Source organism: Benincasa hispida, chromosome 3 (genome assembly GCF_027475165.1).
Source record: "Benincasa hispida cultivar pf3 chromosome 3, pf3_genome.v1.1, whole genome shotgun sequence".
Taxonomy (NCBI): Eukaryota; Viridiplantae; Streptophyta; class Magnoliopsida; order Cucurbitales; family Cucurbitaceae; genus Benincasa; species Benincasa hispida.
This window is the reverse complement of record NC_143480.1, coordinates 9,877,744-9,896,446: the sequence shown is the minus strand read 5'-3', so window position 1 is coordinate 9,896,446 and position 18,703 is coordinate 9,877,744. Positions and strand designations below refer to the sequence as shown.

At 33.5% G+C, this 18,703-nt stretch overlaps 2 protein-coding genes across 2 annotated transcripts; both read right to left on the bottom strand.

Moving 5' to 3' along the window:
• Positions 1-8,146: 8,146 nt before the first annotated feature.
• Positions 8,147-10,283, bottom strand: EMB3113 (Ribosomal protein S5 family protein). Its single transcript, XM_039027837.2, has 2 exons — positions 9,418-10,283; positions 8,147-8,627 (listed from the first exon to the last, which is right to left on the bottom strand). Exons 1-2 carry the CDS (start codon positions 10,089-10,091, stop codon positions 8,378-8,380), a joined length of 924 nt encoding a protein of 307 aa, XP_038883765.1. The 5' UTR covers positions 10,092-10,283; the 3' UTR covers positions 8,147-8,377.
• A 1,356-nt stretch (positions 10,284-11,639) lies between these two features.
• Positions 11,640-16,692, bottom strand: LEC2 (AP2/B3-like transcriptional factor family protein). The gene is made up of 6 exons (XM_090312350.1): positions 16,072-16,692; positions 15,912-15,986; positions 15,245-15,345; positions 15,056-15,102; positions 14,878-14,951; positions 11,640-12,235 (listed from the first exon to the last, which is right to left on the bottom strand). The coding sequence occupies exons 1-6, from the start codon at positions 16,564-16,566 to the stop codon at positions 11,771-11,773; spliced, it is 1,257 nt and encodes a 418-aa protein (XP_090168476.1). The 5' UTR covers positions 16,567-16,692; the 3' UTR covers positions 11,640-11,770.
• Positions 16,693-18,703: the final 2,011 nt, after the last annotated feature.

Sequence of the window (18,703 nt, the reverse complement as noted above, 5' to 3'; positions counted from 1 at the left end):
TGGTTGTTTTAATTGTTTCATTTCTTTGTAATCGTTATAACTAAATGAAATTAGAATTAAAATAAATAATTAAGAGTTGCATACAAACCTTAGACTATAATAATTTTTAGAATTGTTTTAAAATATGATTGAAATAGACCTAAGATCACATTTCTAATAAGATTAAAAATCTTAGTTTAATCTTTTAATCATTTTAATATAATTAAATTGATTCTTAATAAACGATTAAATATGTAACAAATGTATCTATAAGGGACCTTTTGGCTAAGGGGGGTTCTGACTAGGCTGGGGTACTTAAGTTGATGGAAACGTTGCACCCCTACCTGGGAACCTACTTAGAAAGGTGAATTAGATAGATTTGTTAAATGCATGCAAGTTGGATCAAAGTCTATTAAAGAGTTTAATGAGACTTCAATCAAAATTGTTCAATCATCAAAGACAAGCGTTGTTTTTTAGCAAATTAAACAAACACTTAGATAAAATCAGTAGCCAAAATTTTCCTAAGTTAATTAACCCTAGGTAAAACACTCAGTGGGAGGAAAATAGGGTATATGATACTTTATTTTATCCTCTACACGTTTCTCCCTGTAAATTCACATCGTGAGATCTACACTCGTCCTTGAGGCACCATGGGTGTCCTCCTATGAGTGGCATTTGGGTAGGTCAATAACAAGGTGAATGGAGAGATTGTTTATAGTAAGTGGGAGCGGGACGTGTGACAACATATCCCTCGGTCTCTCTTATTAGGTTAAATTAAGTTTCATGCATCGCCTTGTGGCATCGTGGGTGTCCCCATAAAAAATGGCATTATTGCATGACGCTTTATTCAATCTCCAAAAATGGATAGGGTTGCTTTAGTTTCATGTCCCAATCGATTTTTTCCTAAGGTTGGCTCATTAGGGCGGAACTCTAGAACCTGAAATGAGGGGTTACACTTATAAGAATTGTTAAGGATATTAATAAATTATGGACCGAACAATGGTGATTGTTAGTTACAGTGACAAGGTGTTGTTTCTGTCTAATGGTTGCGAATGTCTCATTTCAGTGAAGGGATACTTGATAACCCTACGGTGACTTTTGTCCTGCCTCATTGAAACATCATTACAAAATAGATGTAACTTAGGGTACACTAGACTATTTTGCTAAAAATCTGATTGGTTGTCATAAGTGGTTTAATGCAAAGTAAACTAATTGTAAATAGTTTGTTCATTTTCAGCAATTATTTTATTATTGATATCGCTACATTAAATTTGCTTGTCGCGGATAAATTAACGGGTGAAAATTACGCTAGTTGGAAAAACACAATCAACACAATATTGATCATCGATGATCTTCATTTTGTCCTCATGGAGGATTGTCCTCCCATTTTAGCTCTCAATGCTCCTCGAAACATTCGGGAAGCATACGAGCGTTAGACAAGGGCATTCATTGGTCTCCATACATACATCAACATCATTAATTTTAGGAATGTACGTACCTGGATTTGATGGCGGGTCTGACTCATTCACTAGAGCCGACTGTTCTGGCTAGACAGGTGACACTGCTTTCTTCCGGAGATTCTTCCTATATTAAGTTTTTCAAAGAACTTGGTTGGTAGGAAGGACTAGACTGTCATGCTCAGAACTAGGTTTAGACAAGGTTTGAATGAGAGCTGACTCTAAGGGAATAGCATAAGTTGACCAGTTAGTCTCTTCATTCATGTTCTCCCCCTAAAGATGACTAATAGGGAGAAACGGCTGATCCTCGAGGAAGGTGACATCCATTGAGACATAGTACTTACGAGATGACGGGTGATAACACTTATATCCACGTTGATGGAGTGGATATCCATCAAAGACACACTTCTGAGCACGGGGAGTAAATTTTGTGCAGTTTGGACCATGCGAGTGAACAAAGGCAACACAACCAAAAACCCGAAGAGGAACATCGAAGATTAACCAAGTGGTTGGGAAGGACTCTTTAAACAGTTCTAACGGAGTATGAAGATTAAGAATAGAAAGGGCATCCGATTAATGAGAAGAGCAGCAGTGAGAACTACATCCCCCCACAGGTATGACGGAAGAGTGGCAGATAACATCAGAAACCGGGCTACTTCAACCAGATGACGATTTTTTCGCTCAACAACTCCATTTTGTTGCAGAGTGTAAGCACACGAGCTCTAGTGGACAATACCCTTAGAAACAAGAAAATCCCTAAATGAGGCATTGAAGAATTCTCGCCCATTATCACTTCGTTAAATTCCAATCTTTGTTTTGAACCGAGTTTTGAAAGTTGTATAAAATTGTTGGAAAATAGATGACACCTCAGATTTATCAGTGAGGAGGAAGACCCAGGTAAGGCGGGCGTGATCGTCTATAAATATGACAAACCACCGTTTTGTAGTGGAAGTGGTAACCGGTGAGGGGCCCATACATCACTATGAACAAGGGAAAAAGGACTCGAGGGTTTGTAAGGCTGGGACTGGAAAGAAACATGACTTTGCTTGGCACGAATACACACATCACAATTTAAAAAAGTATTAACATTACAAAATAAATGTGGAAACAAATACTTCATATATTGAAAATTTGGATGTCCTAAATGGAAATGCCACAGTATAAAGTCATTGTCAGAAATAGAAAAATTTAACGACATAAATCTAGTTTGATGATCATCTTTAGAGGAAGCTTCTTCAGAAAGGAAGTATAATCCCCTATCGTGCCGGGTAGTGATTTTAGGTGAGAAAATTGCCTTACACTTCAAATCCCTTGTAATTTTACTGACAGACAACAGATTATAAGTGATTTTAGGCACATGTAAAGTATCACGCAAAATTAAACCGTCAAATAGGGAGATATGGCCTTTCCCCGCAACAGGGGAAAAAGACTCGTCTACAATGCGAATACGCTCATTTCCAGCACTTGGGTTATATGACATAAACAATTCTGAAGAACTCGTAAGATGAGCTGTGGCCCCTGAGTCAACAATCCACGGTTTTTTACCATTTATACTAATAAAGCCAAATGAAGGGAAATTACCTGACTGTTGAATAGCACTCACCCCAACCGTACTCAAATTGTTCTTACTATCAACGGAAGACTGTTACTGAGTCTGTTCATCTGCTGAGTCACTTACCAGGGCACGACCAGTATTAGATTTGTCATGAGACTGTCGTCGCCTGCTGTTTGGAGGTTTCCCGTGCAATTTCCAACACTGGTCCTTTGTGTGCCAGAGCTTCTTACAATGTTCACACACAGGTGGGGGGTTTTTATTGCCATCAGCATTGGATGACTTTGCGACGAAGGCGGCTACATCAGTTGTAGGAATGGGATTATTCATGTCGCATGACCAATCCTTTTCCAGCCGTATTTCAGAGCAGATTTCTTTGAGTGAAGGAGTCGGGCGCTGACACAATATCCGACTATGGACACCATCAAATTTAGGATTTAATCCAGCCAAGAACATGTAAACACAGTCTGTCTTTTCAATTTAAAAGTATTGGGCCCCATCTTGTGCACAATTCCAGACAATCTCTCGACATAGGTTCGTCTCTTGCCACAACATTAATAGTTTGTTAAAATAAGAAGTAACATCCATGGATTCTTGTTTTCATTCATGGACCTATTTGTGGAGCGTATATAGTCGAGAGGCATTCTGTCTTTTTTAGTATAAATATTACGCTGCCTCCTAGATATCCTTGGTGATTGCCGCAAATAATAGTGGTCTTCCTATTTAAGGTTCCATACTATTTACCAAAACAGAGCATAACAGTGAGTCTTCTCCTTTCCAGATTTGTTCTTATGGATCGCCTGGTGCTGACTTTGGAATTTTCCCTGTCAAGTACCCGAATTTGTGACTCCCTTCCAAGGCCATCAGATTGTCTAGGACCAGGAGAAATAATTATGGCCATTTAATTTTTTCCCTACAAGAAATCCTGCAGAAGTGCCCATCGAATCAGAAAACTAAGAAACATTTGGCAAAACAGAGAACGAGTTTACCGGATTCTCTGAATAAACTAGTTGAATCAGATGGGAATTTGCACCAAACATCGTATCCAAATCTGAAATATGTTGTTGTTGATAAGCCAACCATTGTCTCACATCGTCTGGGTAATGGGTTGAACTACAAGCGGATGGAAATGGGGCTGCCACTGTCGGCTGGAAGGACGTCGCCAGGTGGAAGGCCGTCACGGCTGGAAGGAGGTCGCCGGAATATGTGAAGACCCCAACCGGCTGGACTGCTCGAGATGGTCGTCGGCTCGTCGTTGGTCAAACAAACCTAGAGCAGAAGACGAACGGACCGGATCTGCGAAGGTTGTCGTGACCGGATCTACACTGGTCGAGTTCGGCACCACTCCTTGCAGATCGAACGGGCCTGTCGTGGAAGTGTAGGCCGGTGTGAAAACAACCAGCGCAGGAAGTCTGCGAAGGTCCAGAAGGCTGCGATGGCGTGGACACAGCCGGATCTGTCTGTCCTTCAAGGGTTTGTCTGGGTTCAGCGCGGATGAGCCCGATCGCGACCGGATCTGTCTTTCCTTCAAGGGTTTACCTGGGTTGAGCATGGAGAAGCCCGATCGACACTTCTGTCTGGTGCGGCAGCTTCCACTGACGGCAACTCTTCGTCGATTGCTACTGGATGGTCGAAAGTAACTCCGATAGGACTTCTTGAAAACACTCCTTCACAGCCATTCGAATAGTAGTTTTCATGTCAAAACTCGAAGATCCATCAGCAGAAGATGATTATGGTTGGTTCTCTTCCATAACGGCTAGGGTTTCGTTCCCAAGCTCTGATACCATGTTAAAAATAAAAGTAGGAAAGAGAATAACGACACAGTTACGTGAAAACCCTAGTATAGGGAGAAAAACCACGATATAGAGACTTTTTCTTATTATTTTAATCTGATACACTAAATACATAGGGACACACTGTATAAATAGACATTAGGAAACCCTAGGGGTCTACAAAATTACATAAACGCCCCTAGGTTAATAACCCTATTTTCAACATTTTTGTATCGATCAGATACAAACACCATCCCATTAATCACACCAATAGTTGCTTGCAACCTTCAATGAACCATGTCCACGAATCATCATTTTCTTTATCCCCTAACACGAAAGCAAGCGGTTATATTTTCTTATTAGCATCAATAGACACAGCATCAACCACAATGACTGTCCTGATGCAGTTCAGAAAACCTCTAATTGCAATGCCAAGTGCCATATACACATACTTAAAATTCCCATTAGGATCACGTACTTAAAATTCCCAATAGGATCAATCTCTAATTCATATTGAGTACCATGATTGGAAATTTTCAACACTTCTCCATAATATGGTAACAAATGAAATGATTCTCTAAAGGACCCTCTCGTTAAGGACATCGCAACTTCCTAGCCCATCATGCCTTCTCGTAACTAATGTCCGCCCTGTACTCCTTATGAAAGTCTTAAATGATTTCCTTCGATTTATAACCACCGCTAACATCTTGGTATTTTAATTAATCAGTTTAGCTGTAATCCAACTCTTAGCTTGTTTATGATATGTTTTCTTAAGATCTTCTGGCATGTGTGAGCACTAACATATTTAGTAATTTTGAACATATCAAAGCCTTTCATTTTAATGGCTCTGTCCTTCCATTTACAGGTCGACTCTACGCATCTTAAAATATATAACTTCTTAGTAGATCTATCGACATGATATTGGAAGTTCTTCCTCATGGAAAAGATAGACAGTTTCTTAGCCAAAACTTTTTTGCTTAAAAATAAATTACCAAGCCGAACATCTTCTAAAGTAGACTCGGATGAGACGACGATGGTGCTCGCCATTAATTTTTCAATATGCTTCCTCTTTTTACGGCTGACACACAGTTCACCACTTGCTACTGAATCCATACATTACTCGTCGTTAGTTGTCGGGTTACTATCACCCAACGGTCCTCTGTCAGTCCTTGATTCTACATTCAACATCGAACCTAACTCTCTGGCCATCGAGTTCTGGTCATTCATCAAGTCAACATGAGCCACATAATCAGCATTAACAATCGCCTCAGATATAACCATGTCCTCCACATTAATGTTGAAATCAGAACTCATTGACATGTTCATGTCATATACAGACTTATCATTAACAGCAGCCTCAGATATATCCACATATTCTCTATTGAATAACCCACCTATATCGTCTCCAAATTCTAATGGACATACATTATTATTCAATGGACTTAATGATCGCACTTCATTTGAACCCATATTGTATTCGAGAATAAACTCAAGGTGAATGCGAATGAGGGAACATTTTGAGCCATTCAAATATGAAATGATAGTACCATACTCCTAGATTTATGGACTACTTCTAGTAACTTCGATACCAAAAGAGTCATTTGAGACACATGCGTCACTGGTTAAGAAAAAATGAAGATCTTCTTGATTATTGATCACAAAGGGAGGTATATTCAGTCTAACATTGTAAAAACACATTATAACCAAATCAAACTCAACGAAATTTATCTCACTAATTCTATATATTTCCCGTAAAAATTCCTCATACTTTATTTTGATGTTGACAATCAATCATTTCAACTGTCCCCCTACATTTTTTTTCTCATTCTCCTTCTATTCACCCTCGAGCAAACAAATATACAAGACATCCTGAAAAAATTCATACAAGTGTACAAATAAAATTAATAAAATCATTCAAAATCTCGGAAAAATTATATAATCTCAGTGCAAAAATACCAACATCTTTTTGCAAAAAGATGGGATATGAAGGTTTAAGAACTTCCAAACAATTGGGAATTTTTGGGAAGTTTTTTTAGAGCCTTGTTGAGCAAGCCAATCGATAGGTTTCTCAAATAATAATATAATATTATTATTATTGAGGACATATTTATAAAATTACTTTTCGAGTAAATGATTACATACAAGTAGATGATTTGTTTATATCAAAATTCTAACCCAATCTCAGGGTCGATCTCACTCAAGTAGACCAAGATAAACTCTTTTAACGAGTTTTCATAAAGAGTGCTATTATTATAATGTGAAATCTAAAAAGTATTATTTTGGATAATTTTTCAAATGGAAACTAGATTCAAACTCTAGACAGAGAAAATGTAATGGTCAGGATCTGTTGTTGTTTAGGATTCTCCTTGATCAATATCTCTGCAGTTGGGTTTATGTAACTATTCATCTTTCGGGTGAATATACAGCATCACTGAAAGAGTTCCAAATTTTAGAAACATTACAAAGGATCATATATTCTAGAATATTATAAAAACAAATTTTTTTTTTCTTTTTCTTTTAGGGGTTTAAAGTTTCACACGAATACTTATAAAATTTTAGGAGTTTTTGAGAAAAGATTGTCCTAAGACTATGATAACCACCTTTACAATAAATACTATTTTAAAACCCCAATTAACTACAGCCAACACTATTTTAAAACTCTACAATATTTACTATTTTACATTTAAATACATACTATTATAATCTAAACTAAAATAATCTATCCCTCAAATATGAACTATTATAATCCAAATATAATAATCTTGAATCATAATAAGCAACCCTTTGCTTCAAACATTCTTAGAGATTAAAACTAAATAAATCTGCACCTTCAAATTCCCAAAATATAGCATGTATACCAATTCTACAGGTACAAGTAGAGTCTACACTGACTTTGCAACCAAAAATCAACCTACACAATTAAAATTTTAAAGTTTTAATTAGAAATAAGTTAAATTCCAAGTTTATTCCCTTAACTTTGGGATTTGCTGTCAATTTAGTTCTTTTTTTACAAATTTAATTTCTAATTTTTTTAAAAAAAAAATTTACAGGTTTTTTTTTTTTTAAAAAAATTATGTTTAAGGTTTAATTCAACAAAATTCAAATTTATATCTAAAAAGGATCCATTCTAAAAATTTTCAGAGATCTATTAATAACAAAACTAAAAGTTCTAGAGATTTATTTGACACAAATTAAAAGTTTAGAAATCTATTAGACAAATTGAAAGTTTAGGATTTTATTAAACACTTTTGAAAATTCAATAATCAAATAGACACAACCTCAAAGTTTATAAACCATGGATTATGTCGGGTTTAACTTGTATGACATTTTCAGATAGCTCAGACTCTCCCACACCAAACCCAAGTTAAAAACTTAACACACTGTTCTTCAACATCGTAACATTGTTATAAAACCCATCTACAGAATGAAGCAACAGACAAAGAAATATACTTGCTTTTCAAGGCTATGTCAACTTATATATGTTGTAAGGAGATAAAATAAGAAACGAAGGAATGAAGCCCCACTGTCGTTTTTACAACACTAAGTTACAAGAATAGATTGCACTAATATACGTCAAAGCAAAAAATGAGACAAGAAAAATCTCACCCTTTCCCTCTTCATTTCCACAACTCTTCCATGGGGATGCCACGCTCCTGCGCGACGTCTCTAAACTGTTTCATCTTCTGCACGGCGACCACCGTTGCCCTAGCATTGTTGAGGGCATTGTTACTTCCAAGTTGCTTCCCTAACGCATTCTCGACACCTGCCATTTCGAGGACAATTCTCACTGCTCCACCAGCAATCACACCAGTACCAGGAGAAGCAGGTCTTAGCATTACTTTTGCTGCTCCATAATCTCCCTCCGACCTGCAATTTTCCACACTCTCCTTAGCCAGTATTTACAATAACACACAGCGACCCATGATATGAATATGACTAAAATATTGTTCACTGGCATTCATAATTTGAAGCTTCCTTGTTTAGCTTCTCGTTTCCTGGAACCTGCTATACTTTTAAGTCTTTACATTTGCGTCTAGAAAGGGAAAGCATTCTATATATCTGTAGTTGTCCAGATGCTAATTAGGTACTAATTCTTTCAGCCATAGAAAGAACACTGGAAGATCAATCGTAACAACAAGTTCTCTACAGTCTAATTTTAGCATACTTTAGACATAACTGTGAAATATACCAAGCCATCTACAATAGACGATTAAAAATATCAAGAAGATTCAGCCACCGAAGCAGCAAACACCTCCAATGACCAACTTGCAATGAGGATTCAAAGTTCAGACTGTCTACAGACTACAGGATTCGTATTAACTAACTTAAAACAAAGCCAATTTAGTGTTGAAGCAAGGATTAGAGTACTCAGCAGACAGTGAAGTAAAACATTCCTATAAATCAAAATACTCATCCAATTCTACTCTTCCTTAAATCCCATTGCAGATGTGGGAATGAACCATCCAGTATCCACCTTTGAAATGGTAATGTTTGCCTTATCAACACATTGGGTTTAAGTCCCATTTTCCTAATTGAATCTATTCCCATTATCAGCAAACCAAAGGCTTAACACAATAGAGCTAGAACAGTAGATCACCCAAAATTCGAAAATAAGCCTAAAAATTCTAGTTCATAAATCGAAAATAAAATCACGAACCTGTGGGGAAATGTTAGGTACTTAGTCATGGGAACGGTGACAATGTTCCGGCGAGCATTAACCGCCGATTTCTGAACAGCGGCAATGACTTCCTTAGCTTTACCAACACCAACACCCACTTGGCCCTGTTTATCGCCCACAACAACAATTGCCCTAAAATGCAACTGTTTCCCACCTTTAACCACTTTAGTAACCCTCCGAACCTGAACAACCCGCTCATCGAACCCGTCTCGCGGCTTGTCCTTCTTGGCCTTGGAGCCGAATCCGCCCACTTTCTTGACCTTGGAATCCATTACATAAATGTCGTTTCCGAGAACACTGACTCCACTGTAAGCCGGGCCATAGATTTCCTCGTAAGCGGCGGCAATTTCGTCCTCGCTTTCGGGAGGGCCTTCGTCGAAGGAGGGAGGGGGAACGAAGCCTTCGGGGACTTCGGGGGGGTCGTAAACGACGTCTTCTTGGGGAGTGACGTTGTCGAAGAAGGTGGTGTCGATGTCGGAGGATTTGGGTGGAGTTGCAGAGAGAATGAAGGAGGAGGAAGAGGAAGAGATTGGGGGAACGGATACGGCGGAGTGGAGGACAGTGAAAGGCTTGAATAGTGGAATTGGGAGGCGGTGGGAAGGAGAAGAGCGGAGGGAAAGAGAGGAAATGGGGACGAGAGTTGAAGAAGCCATTGATGGAAGGATTGAGAAGGTTTGTTTGTGGGTTCAGACTTAAGAGATGGAGGCTTATCCCCAATCGACTCTACACGGGGTAAGGCGACGACGAATTATGAGGGAAGAAATTCCGTTGCAACGACGTCGTTTCAATTTGGTCTGACTGCTGGTGCCGGATAAACGGATAATTCCATTTTGAAAAACAAATTTGATTATTTTGGATGATCTTTGGGAAGAATTACTTATTTTGAGATAGTCTTTGCCAGGTTTACCGATACATAATGAAAATTTGTGTAATCGTAATATAATTTTTATTAACATATTATATCACAATTGTATTACTTTTGATCGCGTTTGTTCAAAATTAGGTATTTTGTCAAATTTATCGTTATCTTTATGCTTACCTTTGCTCCTGAGAGTTGTAACATAATAATAATAATAAACGTATCAAAATTCATAGTTTTTTATATGAAATAGTAACAACATTAGTAACCATGACCATAACCATAACCGTAATAGTAATTGTGACGAAATATGCAATTAGATTGATTACCCTTTTTGCTCGTTAATCGGTTTGCGTTATTTATTTATAGATTTGGACGTAGCCCCATGTGTCAATGCGATGCAAAACATAAGTAAACACCATTAAATGTAATCAAAATGGGACTCACTTTTCAAATTACCATCGAACCAAGATAAACGTGACCTAATTATAAATACAATGCATGGTGGTAACAAATAAAAGGTGAGGGAGATTTAAAAAAAAAAAAAAAAAAAGTTGAAATAGCATTTTAGTTCCAATACTTTTAGTTGTCTAGTTTTAGTTAGGGCAGTTTTAATAAATCTTAACTTTAGTTTCTATATTTTACATAAGTCAAGATATTAATTATATGTTGATTAGGGGTTGTTTTGAGGCGCGAGATAGCTTATGATTCTATAATTCATATGTATGTGTGTTCAAATATTTGTGTTTTAGAGGTTTGTGATGTTGAATTGAGTTTATATATCAGATATATTTAGTACTTTATTTTTTTTACATAAATAATGTTCTTTTTATGATGGATTATTTTTGTTTGCAGGCTTTTTTGTTCAATAATTTTGTATTTTTTTAAAAATAAACTATGGATTGCACTTTATCTTATTTTTTTTTTGAAGTACACATGTATTGCTTAGAGTTTTGGAAAATGAGGTTATGATTTATTTATGGATCATGCATTTCATGTTTTTTTTTTTTTTTTAATTTAAGCAATCATTTAAAAAAAAATTTGCATGCAATATTTATAATTAAGTTGGACAGAACTATATTGGATTTATTGGGACAAAACAAATTTAGATTTGTATTGTAAGTGAAAGATAGCACTATATAAAACAAATTTAAGAAAAAAAAGCAATTGCATCGAAGAAGGTATCTCAATTATCACATCCATCATTTCGAACTAAAAGAAAACAGTTTTAATTACCAATATGACAACAAAATTAAGAAGGAAAAATGCTCATAAATTATAACAAAAGAATTGAAAAATAAAAATGTAGTTTTGAAAATAAAAGAAAAAAGGAGTTGAGAAAATAAAGTAATGTAGAACTACAAATAGGAATACAAACATATGAAAAAGAAAGATAATACAGATTTATAATAAGTAATATTAATTTAAAGTAAAAGAGAAAAGTGCAGGTGACGGTTGGGGTTCGGGAATTGGTCACGTTCTGTCATTGTTACTTAAATTATCAAAAAGAGGGAACTTGAATCCACTAACTTCAGGCAGAGTGTCCAGCCCTCCAAAGCAATCTTCATACCCATTATTACTATTACTACTACTATTATTATTATTATTAATCCCCTGCAAATCTTCCATTACTTCCTTATAATTAATATTTGTGGCATTATTATTAAAATTCCCTTTAATTGTGGCACCTCCCGTCATTGTAGAAGTGGTGAAGTAGGAATAATCGGTGCAGCAGGGCGGCGCGTTGGGTTCGTGATCGTCGGCTTTGTGTTTGAGCTCTTCGATCAACAAAGCTAAAGAAGCATCTTCTTCTTCGTCTTTAATCTCCATGTTTGACAGACCAAACTGCTGCTTTTGCTGTTGCTGTTGCTGCTGCTGCTTGTGGTTATAATTTTCTTCCATTCTTGAATGATTCTCTCCTCTTTCAACCGCCACGTACTGTCCTCATGTACAACCATATAATATACACACATAATCATAATATATTTAACATAACAATCGTTGCTCAATTTATAACTCAACAACCGTCTCAATTTTCCATAACCTATACATTCTAACTGTAAAATTGTTAAGGGCATATTTGTATCAATCATGAAATTCGGAGAAGTTAAACTTTTAAAATGATATAAATATGGTTAAAATCAACCTCAAAGTTTGTGAATAGATTTAGAAGAATTTAGCCTAATTTAAATTAGGCTAAAGTATTAATTTGATCAATCTACTTTGAATTTAATTAAATTTTAGTTACTAAGTTTAGTTACTATTTTATAAACAATGTTAATTAAAATAGTTATTGAAAAAGCCTATATTAGCATTTTCATATTGTGCTTTTTCTTCCATGAAAATTACTACCGTTATTTGATTGGCTTGGATTAAAATTAACTTCAAATGGTTAAATTTAAGTTAAATGGTAAATTTGATCATTATAGAATAAAGTTAAATTTAGTCCTTACAATTTTAAAAGTTAGAATTTAGTCTCTATTGTTTAATAATACATCAAGATAAAACTATAAAGATTAAATCCTAATTATAAGCCATAAGAACTAAGGTTTAACTTTCTTCGAATTAGAGGACCAAATTTATAATTTAACTTTAACTTCGAGATTTATTAAAATTATATCGACTAACTTGAAATCTGAAAGTACAAAAACTAAAATAAAACAAAACTATATAAACTAAAATAATATTTTAACTTAAAAATCTTATGAATAAAAATTGTATTAAAGAAAACAAAAAATTTAAACCATTTCGTAACCATTTCGTTTTTCTAAAATTTATGAAAATTAAGTCCATTTCCTCTACATTTCTTACAATGATTTGCATCTTTCTTAAGTGCAATAGTTGAAATCTTAACAAAATTCTAAAAACATAAACTAATTTTTAAAAGAAGAAATTTGAAGGTAGAAATAGTCTCTATAGATTTAATTAAAAAAAAAAAAATAAAAAACAAAAACCTAAAGTCCCGCTTGATAACCATTTTGTTTTTTGTTTCTATTTTTGAAAATTAATCCTATGACAATACTTCCACCTTCACATTTCTTCTTATATTATTTAGTTTTCACCAATGGTTTAGAAATTTAAGCCAAATTTTGAGAGCTAAAAAAAGTAACTTTCAAAAAGATATTTTTGGAATTTGGCTAAAAATTCAACTATTGTACTTAAGAAATGTGTAAAATATTGTAAGAAATGTAGATGAAAAAGACTTAATTTTCAAAAACAAAAACAAAAAAATTAAATCGTTACAAACTGGGCATAAGAAGAAAGATGCAAATCAATATAAGAAATGAAGAGAAAATGTGCTTAATTTTTAAAAACAAAAAACAAAAATCAAAATGATTACCAAACGAGATTTAAATAGATATCCAATAGAGCTTTAGAAAATGAATTGTAGATTATGAAGAATAATTAAATTAAAACAAACGCTAAATTAAAAAATATCACAAAACTTTTTGCTATGCGTCAAAAAGACCCTTAAACCTTCAAGAGTTTCAAAAATACCCTTAAAATTTCTAAAAGAGTTCAAAAATACTCTTACCATTAGTTTTGTTTCAAAAGTACCCAAAACTTTCAAAAATTTTCAAAAATATCCTTAACTTAAAAAAAGTTAAAAGATACTTTCATAAATAATATGTGAACAGAAATCGTTAATACATCATGCAAAAATAACTTTAAAATTAAGAAAAAAATTAATAAATACTCATATCGTTAATATGATGCTCCATATATTTGAAGTTTTCTTAAGTTCGAAAAGAACCAATTTTATATTTTTTATAGATATCTTTCTTTCATATAGATACTCTCATTTTTCTCTTAATTATCAAATTCTTAAATTATACAAATTTCTCAACAACCAAAATTTTAAGTTCTGTAAGATCTTACAAATTTTCAAAATCAAAATATCTCAAAACATACCAAAACAATAAATAGTGAAATAAAAAAATGTAATTGTATATTAACACAATTAAATTTGTATTGAAGAAGGGATGAGAGATCAAGACGATATTAACCATCTGTATTCATATAATAATAAGGGTATTTTTTTTTAAAAACTTTAAAGTGTATTTTTAACCATTTGAAACTTCATGATATTTTTTTATACAAAAGAACTACAAGTTTTCCATCCAAAATTAAGTACTTTTGAACTAATATTGAAAATTTAAAAGTATTTTTGAAATTTTTGAAAATTTAAAAACATTTTTTACACAAACTACAAAATTTAAATGTATTTTGTATAATTCAATCCAAAATGATTGATGTAACTGACGGCTTGGATGGCCCCACGAAGTGGGAAATCTTATCTGTCAAGAACAAAGTAATTATAGGAACAAGAAATAAAACATCAAATCTTACGTGTCGAAATTCACTGTTATTTTTTGTCCATATTATTATTATTATTATTATTATTAACTTTTCTTTTCTTTTTCGGTCTCATCTCTCTATACCCATATTCCCAAGCGTTACTAAACCACCATATTAGGAAACCCACACATCATTATTATCTTACTAATTTTCATAACATTTCTAATTCAAAAGTCAAATTTTAGGGCAAAATAATAAAATAATAACATAATAATACTCACGAGGTTCTTGCAGTCATCCTCGTATAGGGTCATTGAATCTCCCATCAACAGACCATTTTGTCTAACAAATTCCCCTAAAATTAAAAAAAAAAAAAAAAGGAATTTGGAAATCATTATTTCGAGAAATTATTTGGAAAAAAAAAAGTAAATTAATTAGGTTGGTTTGTGAGATTGAGACCTGTGTTCTCCAGAACATACATTCTACTTCTGTTGTTTGCCCAGTACCTATAATAATTAAACTCAACAAGAATTTGAAGGGGTTAATTAATTCATTAACTCATTAATTAGGAAAAAAGGTGTTTAAATTTCCAATGAATCCATTAATTAAAAGAGAAATTAGAAGAGTGATTTTCTTTTTGGGGCTTACTTGTATTTCATTGTCCATTTTCTGTTTGAGTTCACATCTCTCACCACAATTTGGATACCTTCCTTATCATTGAGAAATGGAAGATTCTCTTCTGCCTCCCTCTGTGTTATATTTACAATTTCTCAGGAAATTAAACAGAGGTTATACCAAATAAATTTAACAAAGGAAGGATATTAGAAAATCAAATTCTAAAGAACTATTTCCATTTTTTCTTTTTAAATTTTGAGTTCAAATAGAGGTTGGGATTCGAATCTCAAATCACGATGATATATATGTATAATGCTTTAATTAGTTCAATATTCCAAAATGATGTGTAAATAAGGTTAGAAGGACAACATCAAGAAAAGAAATTAAAAAGAAAAATTATTGTGTTTTATTAAATGCGTTTTTTTTTTTTTGTTTGCACCAACAAAACAATAATAGGGTTTATTTTCTAGTGTTTTATTTTTCCTATTTTGTTGTGTGTATGTGTATAGAAAAAGAGTGGGGGGTTGTGGGGAACTGGGATTTTGTAATTTTGATTGTAGTTATCCATTCTTCTTCATTTTCCTAATTGCATGGTTTTTTTTTTGGGGCACAGTTTTATGTTATTTTCACTGTTCTATTGGAAGAGGAAAAAAATAAAATGGGAGTGAGAGATCTAAAAGGAGGGTTAGAAAATACAAACCTTGGGGAGGACAATCCTGCCCAAAGATCCAACATCACTGTTCTTCAGCTCCTTCTTCAACAACATTCTCAAAATCTAAGAAAAATAAGAACACAAAATATAATAATGAAAGAAAGGAAGGGAAATAATCAATAAAAATGAAAACTTTGATAAAAGTAACCTTGTTATCTGGAGTAGAAACGGTGAAAAGATTGCGGTTATTGTGAGACGAAAGAGTGTTTGGGAAGTGGGTTATTGTTACACCCTTAGAATATTCATCATTAATACAACCAGAGGAAGAAGAAGAAGAAGAGGTTCGAGTTAAAGTAAGGGTTCTTTGGCGAGCAAGTCTTCTATTAGTGCGAGCGACTTTAGTACTCCAAGCATCCAAAGCCCTTCTTTCTTCAACATCTTTAGGGATCAATAGAGAATTAGTTGGCTCATTGAAACCATAAGTGAGAAAGGTGGAAGAAGGTGGAAAATGGGAGGGAAGTTGTTCATGTAGAGAAGGAGAAGGATTTGAGTAAAAATAGGATTGTGGGGCCAAGCAAGTTTGGGAAAGAATAGGTGGGAGATAACATAAATTTTGAGGAGGAGGAGGAGGAGGAGGAGAGTGGAGAATGGCGGCGGCGGCGGAGGGGAACGGGGGGAGTTCATGGTGGTGGTCGTCGTCCATATGAAGGGAAATTATCAAAGAAGAAAGAAGAAGAAGAAGAAGAAGAAGAAGAGAGTTATTTTGTGAATTGGGTTATAGGTAGGGAGAGTGAATGTTGCATTAAGGGTTAAAGGGAGAGGTTAAAAAGGGAAGGGAGTTGGAAGGGGAAATGAGCGGTCCGAGGCGGCGGGAAGAGTGACAAGTGGCCGGAAGAGGCTGGATTTTGGGAACCACATTATATTGATGTGAGCCAAGGGTCAAGATTCAACAAACCACTGAGCTTTGTTTAAGTTAGGGTGAACTTTGGAATGGTTGAAACATTTCTCCTACCACTTTCATTTATAATTTGATATCTCATCTAAAGACATATTCATTTATTTTTTGAACTCCACGTAATTCTTAAATTTTATTCTTGTGCACTCTACAAAAAAGGGATAAATATATTTTTGGTCTATAAATGTTGAGTTTAGTTTTTATTTGGTTATTCGATTTCAAAATATTACACATTTAATCTTTAAATTATGCACTTGGTTTCAATTTAGTCTCTAGGTTTTAAAATATTACAATTTTACCTCGAGATTTGAATTTTATTTTAATTTACCCCTTAGGTTTAAGGATTTACACTTTTGACATCGATTTCTCATTAAACGGTCACTTTTTCAAATTGTAACGTTAATGACTAGAAGTGAAGTATTTAATGAAAAATCGAGATAAAAAGTGTAAACTTTGAAGCCTAGGGCTTCGATTAAAAAAAAAAAACTAAATCTTAAAGGCGTAAGATAATAACATTTTGAAATTGAGGGACTAAATTGAAACCAAATTGAAAATGAAATGACGAAAAATATAACAATTTGAAAGATAAAAAAGAAACGAGAGTAATCTGAAATTTAAGATTAAGAAAGAATAGAAATTTTGTTGAGGGGAGTTTAAATGCAGGTAACATTAGCACGGAAGACCATGCAACCCCTGGCTTAGCCATACACATTCATGTATTTGTCTAAGTATGTCTCATTTCAGTATCTTTCTCCCTATCTTTCACTTTCATGTCTATCCAAAAATCAAACACACCATTGGATGATACTAAGGGGATCTTTCTCTTTTGATGTTTCTTTCCCTTCCACTTTCCTTTCCAATGGAACTACATACCATATTTAACACACACAACACATAGGGGAAACCACAATTTTAAACATTCATACAAGTTTTAGTACATTCAACTTTAATGTTTGTCTTTTTTTTTTTTTACTTTCTTAATTTGGAAAAGTAGTATTGGTTAAGTTTCTAAAGTCTCATTTGCTAACGTCATGTTCTATTTCGTTTTTTATTTTGTTTTTTAAAATTAAGTTTATAGACCATATTTCTACCTTCAAGTTTCTTCATTTTTTATCTATCTTTTATCAATGGTTTAAAAAATCAAGCAAAAATTTGAAAATTAAAAAAAGTAGCTTTTAAAAATTTATTTTTGTTTTTGGAATTTGGCCAACAATTCAACCATTGTACTTATAAAAGATGCAAATTATTGTAATAAATTGGGAGGAAATATACTTAATTAAAAAAAGAACGAAATGGTTACTAAACATCATTTTCTTTTTATTTTTAGTTTTTGAAAACTAAGTATATAAACACCAATTTTACCTCTAAATTTATTGCATTGTTATTTGCCCTTTTTTTTACCAATGTCTTAAAATATAAGCAAAGATTTGAAAATTAAAAAAAATAATAATAAAAACCTTTTTTTTTTTAATTTGGCAAATAACTCAACTCTTTTACATAAGAAAAAACTGCAAAAGCATTGGAGAAAATTTGAAAAAAATAAGCTTAATTTTCAAAAATCAAAAATCAAATTATTGTTGTCAAATAAGACTTTAATTTTTGATTTTATGTCGGCTAACAACTAAGTTCTTCAATTTTTTTTTGTATTTTTGTAAATTAACTGATTTATTAGATATAAAATTAAATCATATGTCAAAACAAAATTTGAACCTTCAATTTTGTGTCTAGTAGATATGTGAATTCTCAAGAATTTAAAAGTTTTTTTTTTTACTATATTTGTATTTTTAACCTATAAAAATAATTGGTAGTTTAGATTTTTTTTTTCTCTTTGAAATCTTTTTATAAAAAATATTGAGACATGATAGTTTTATATTGATATATTTCG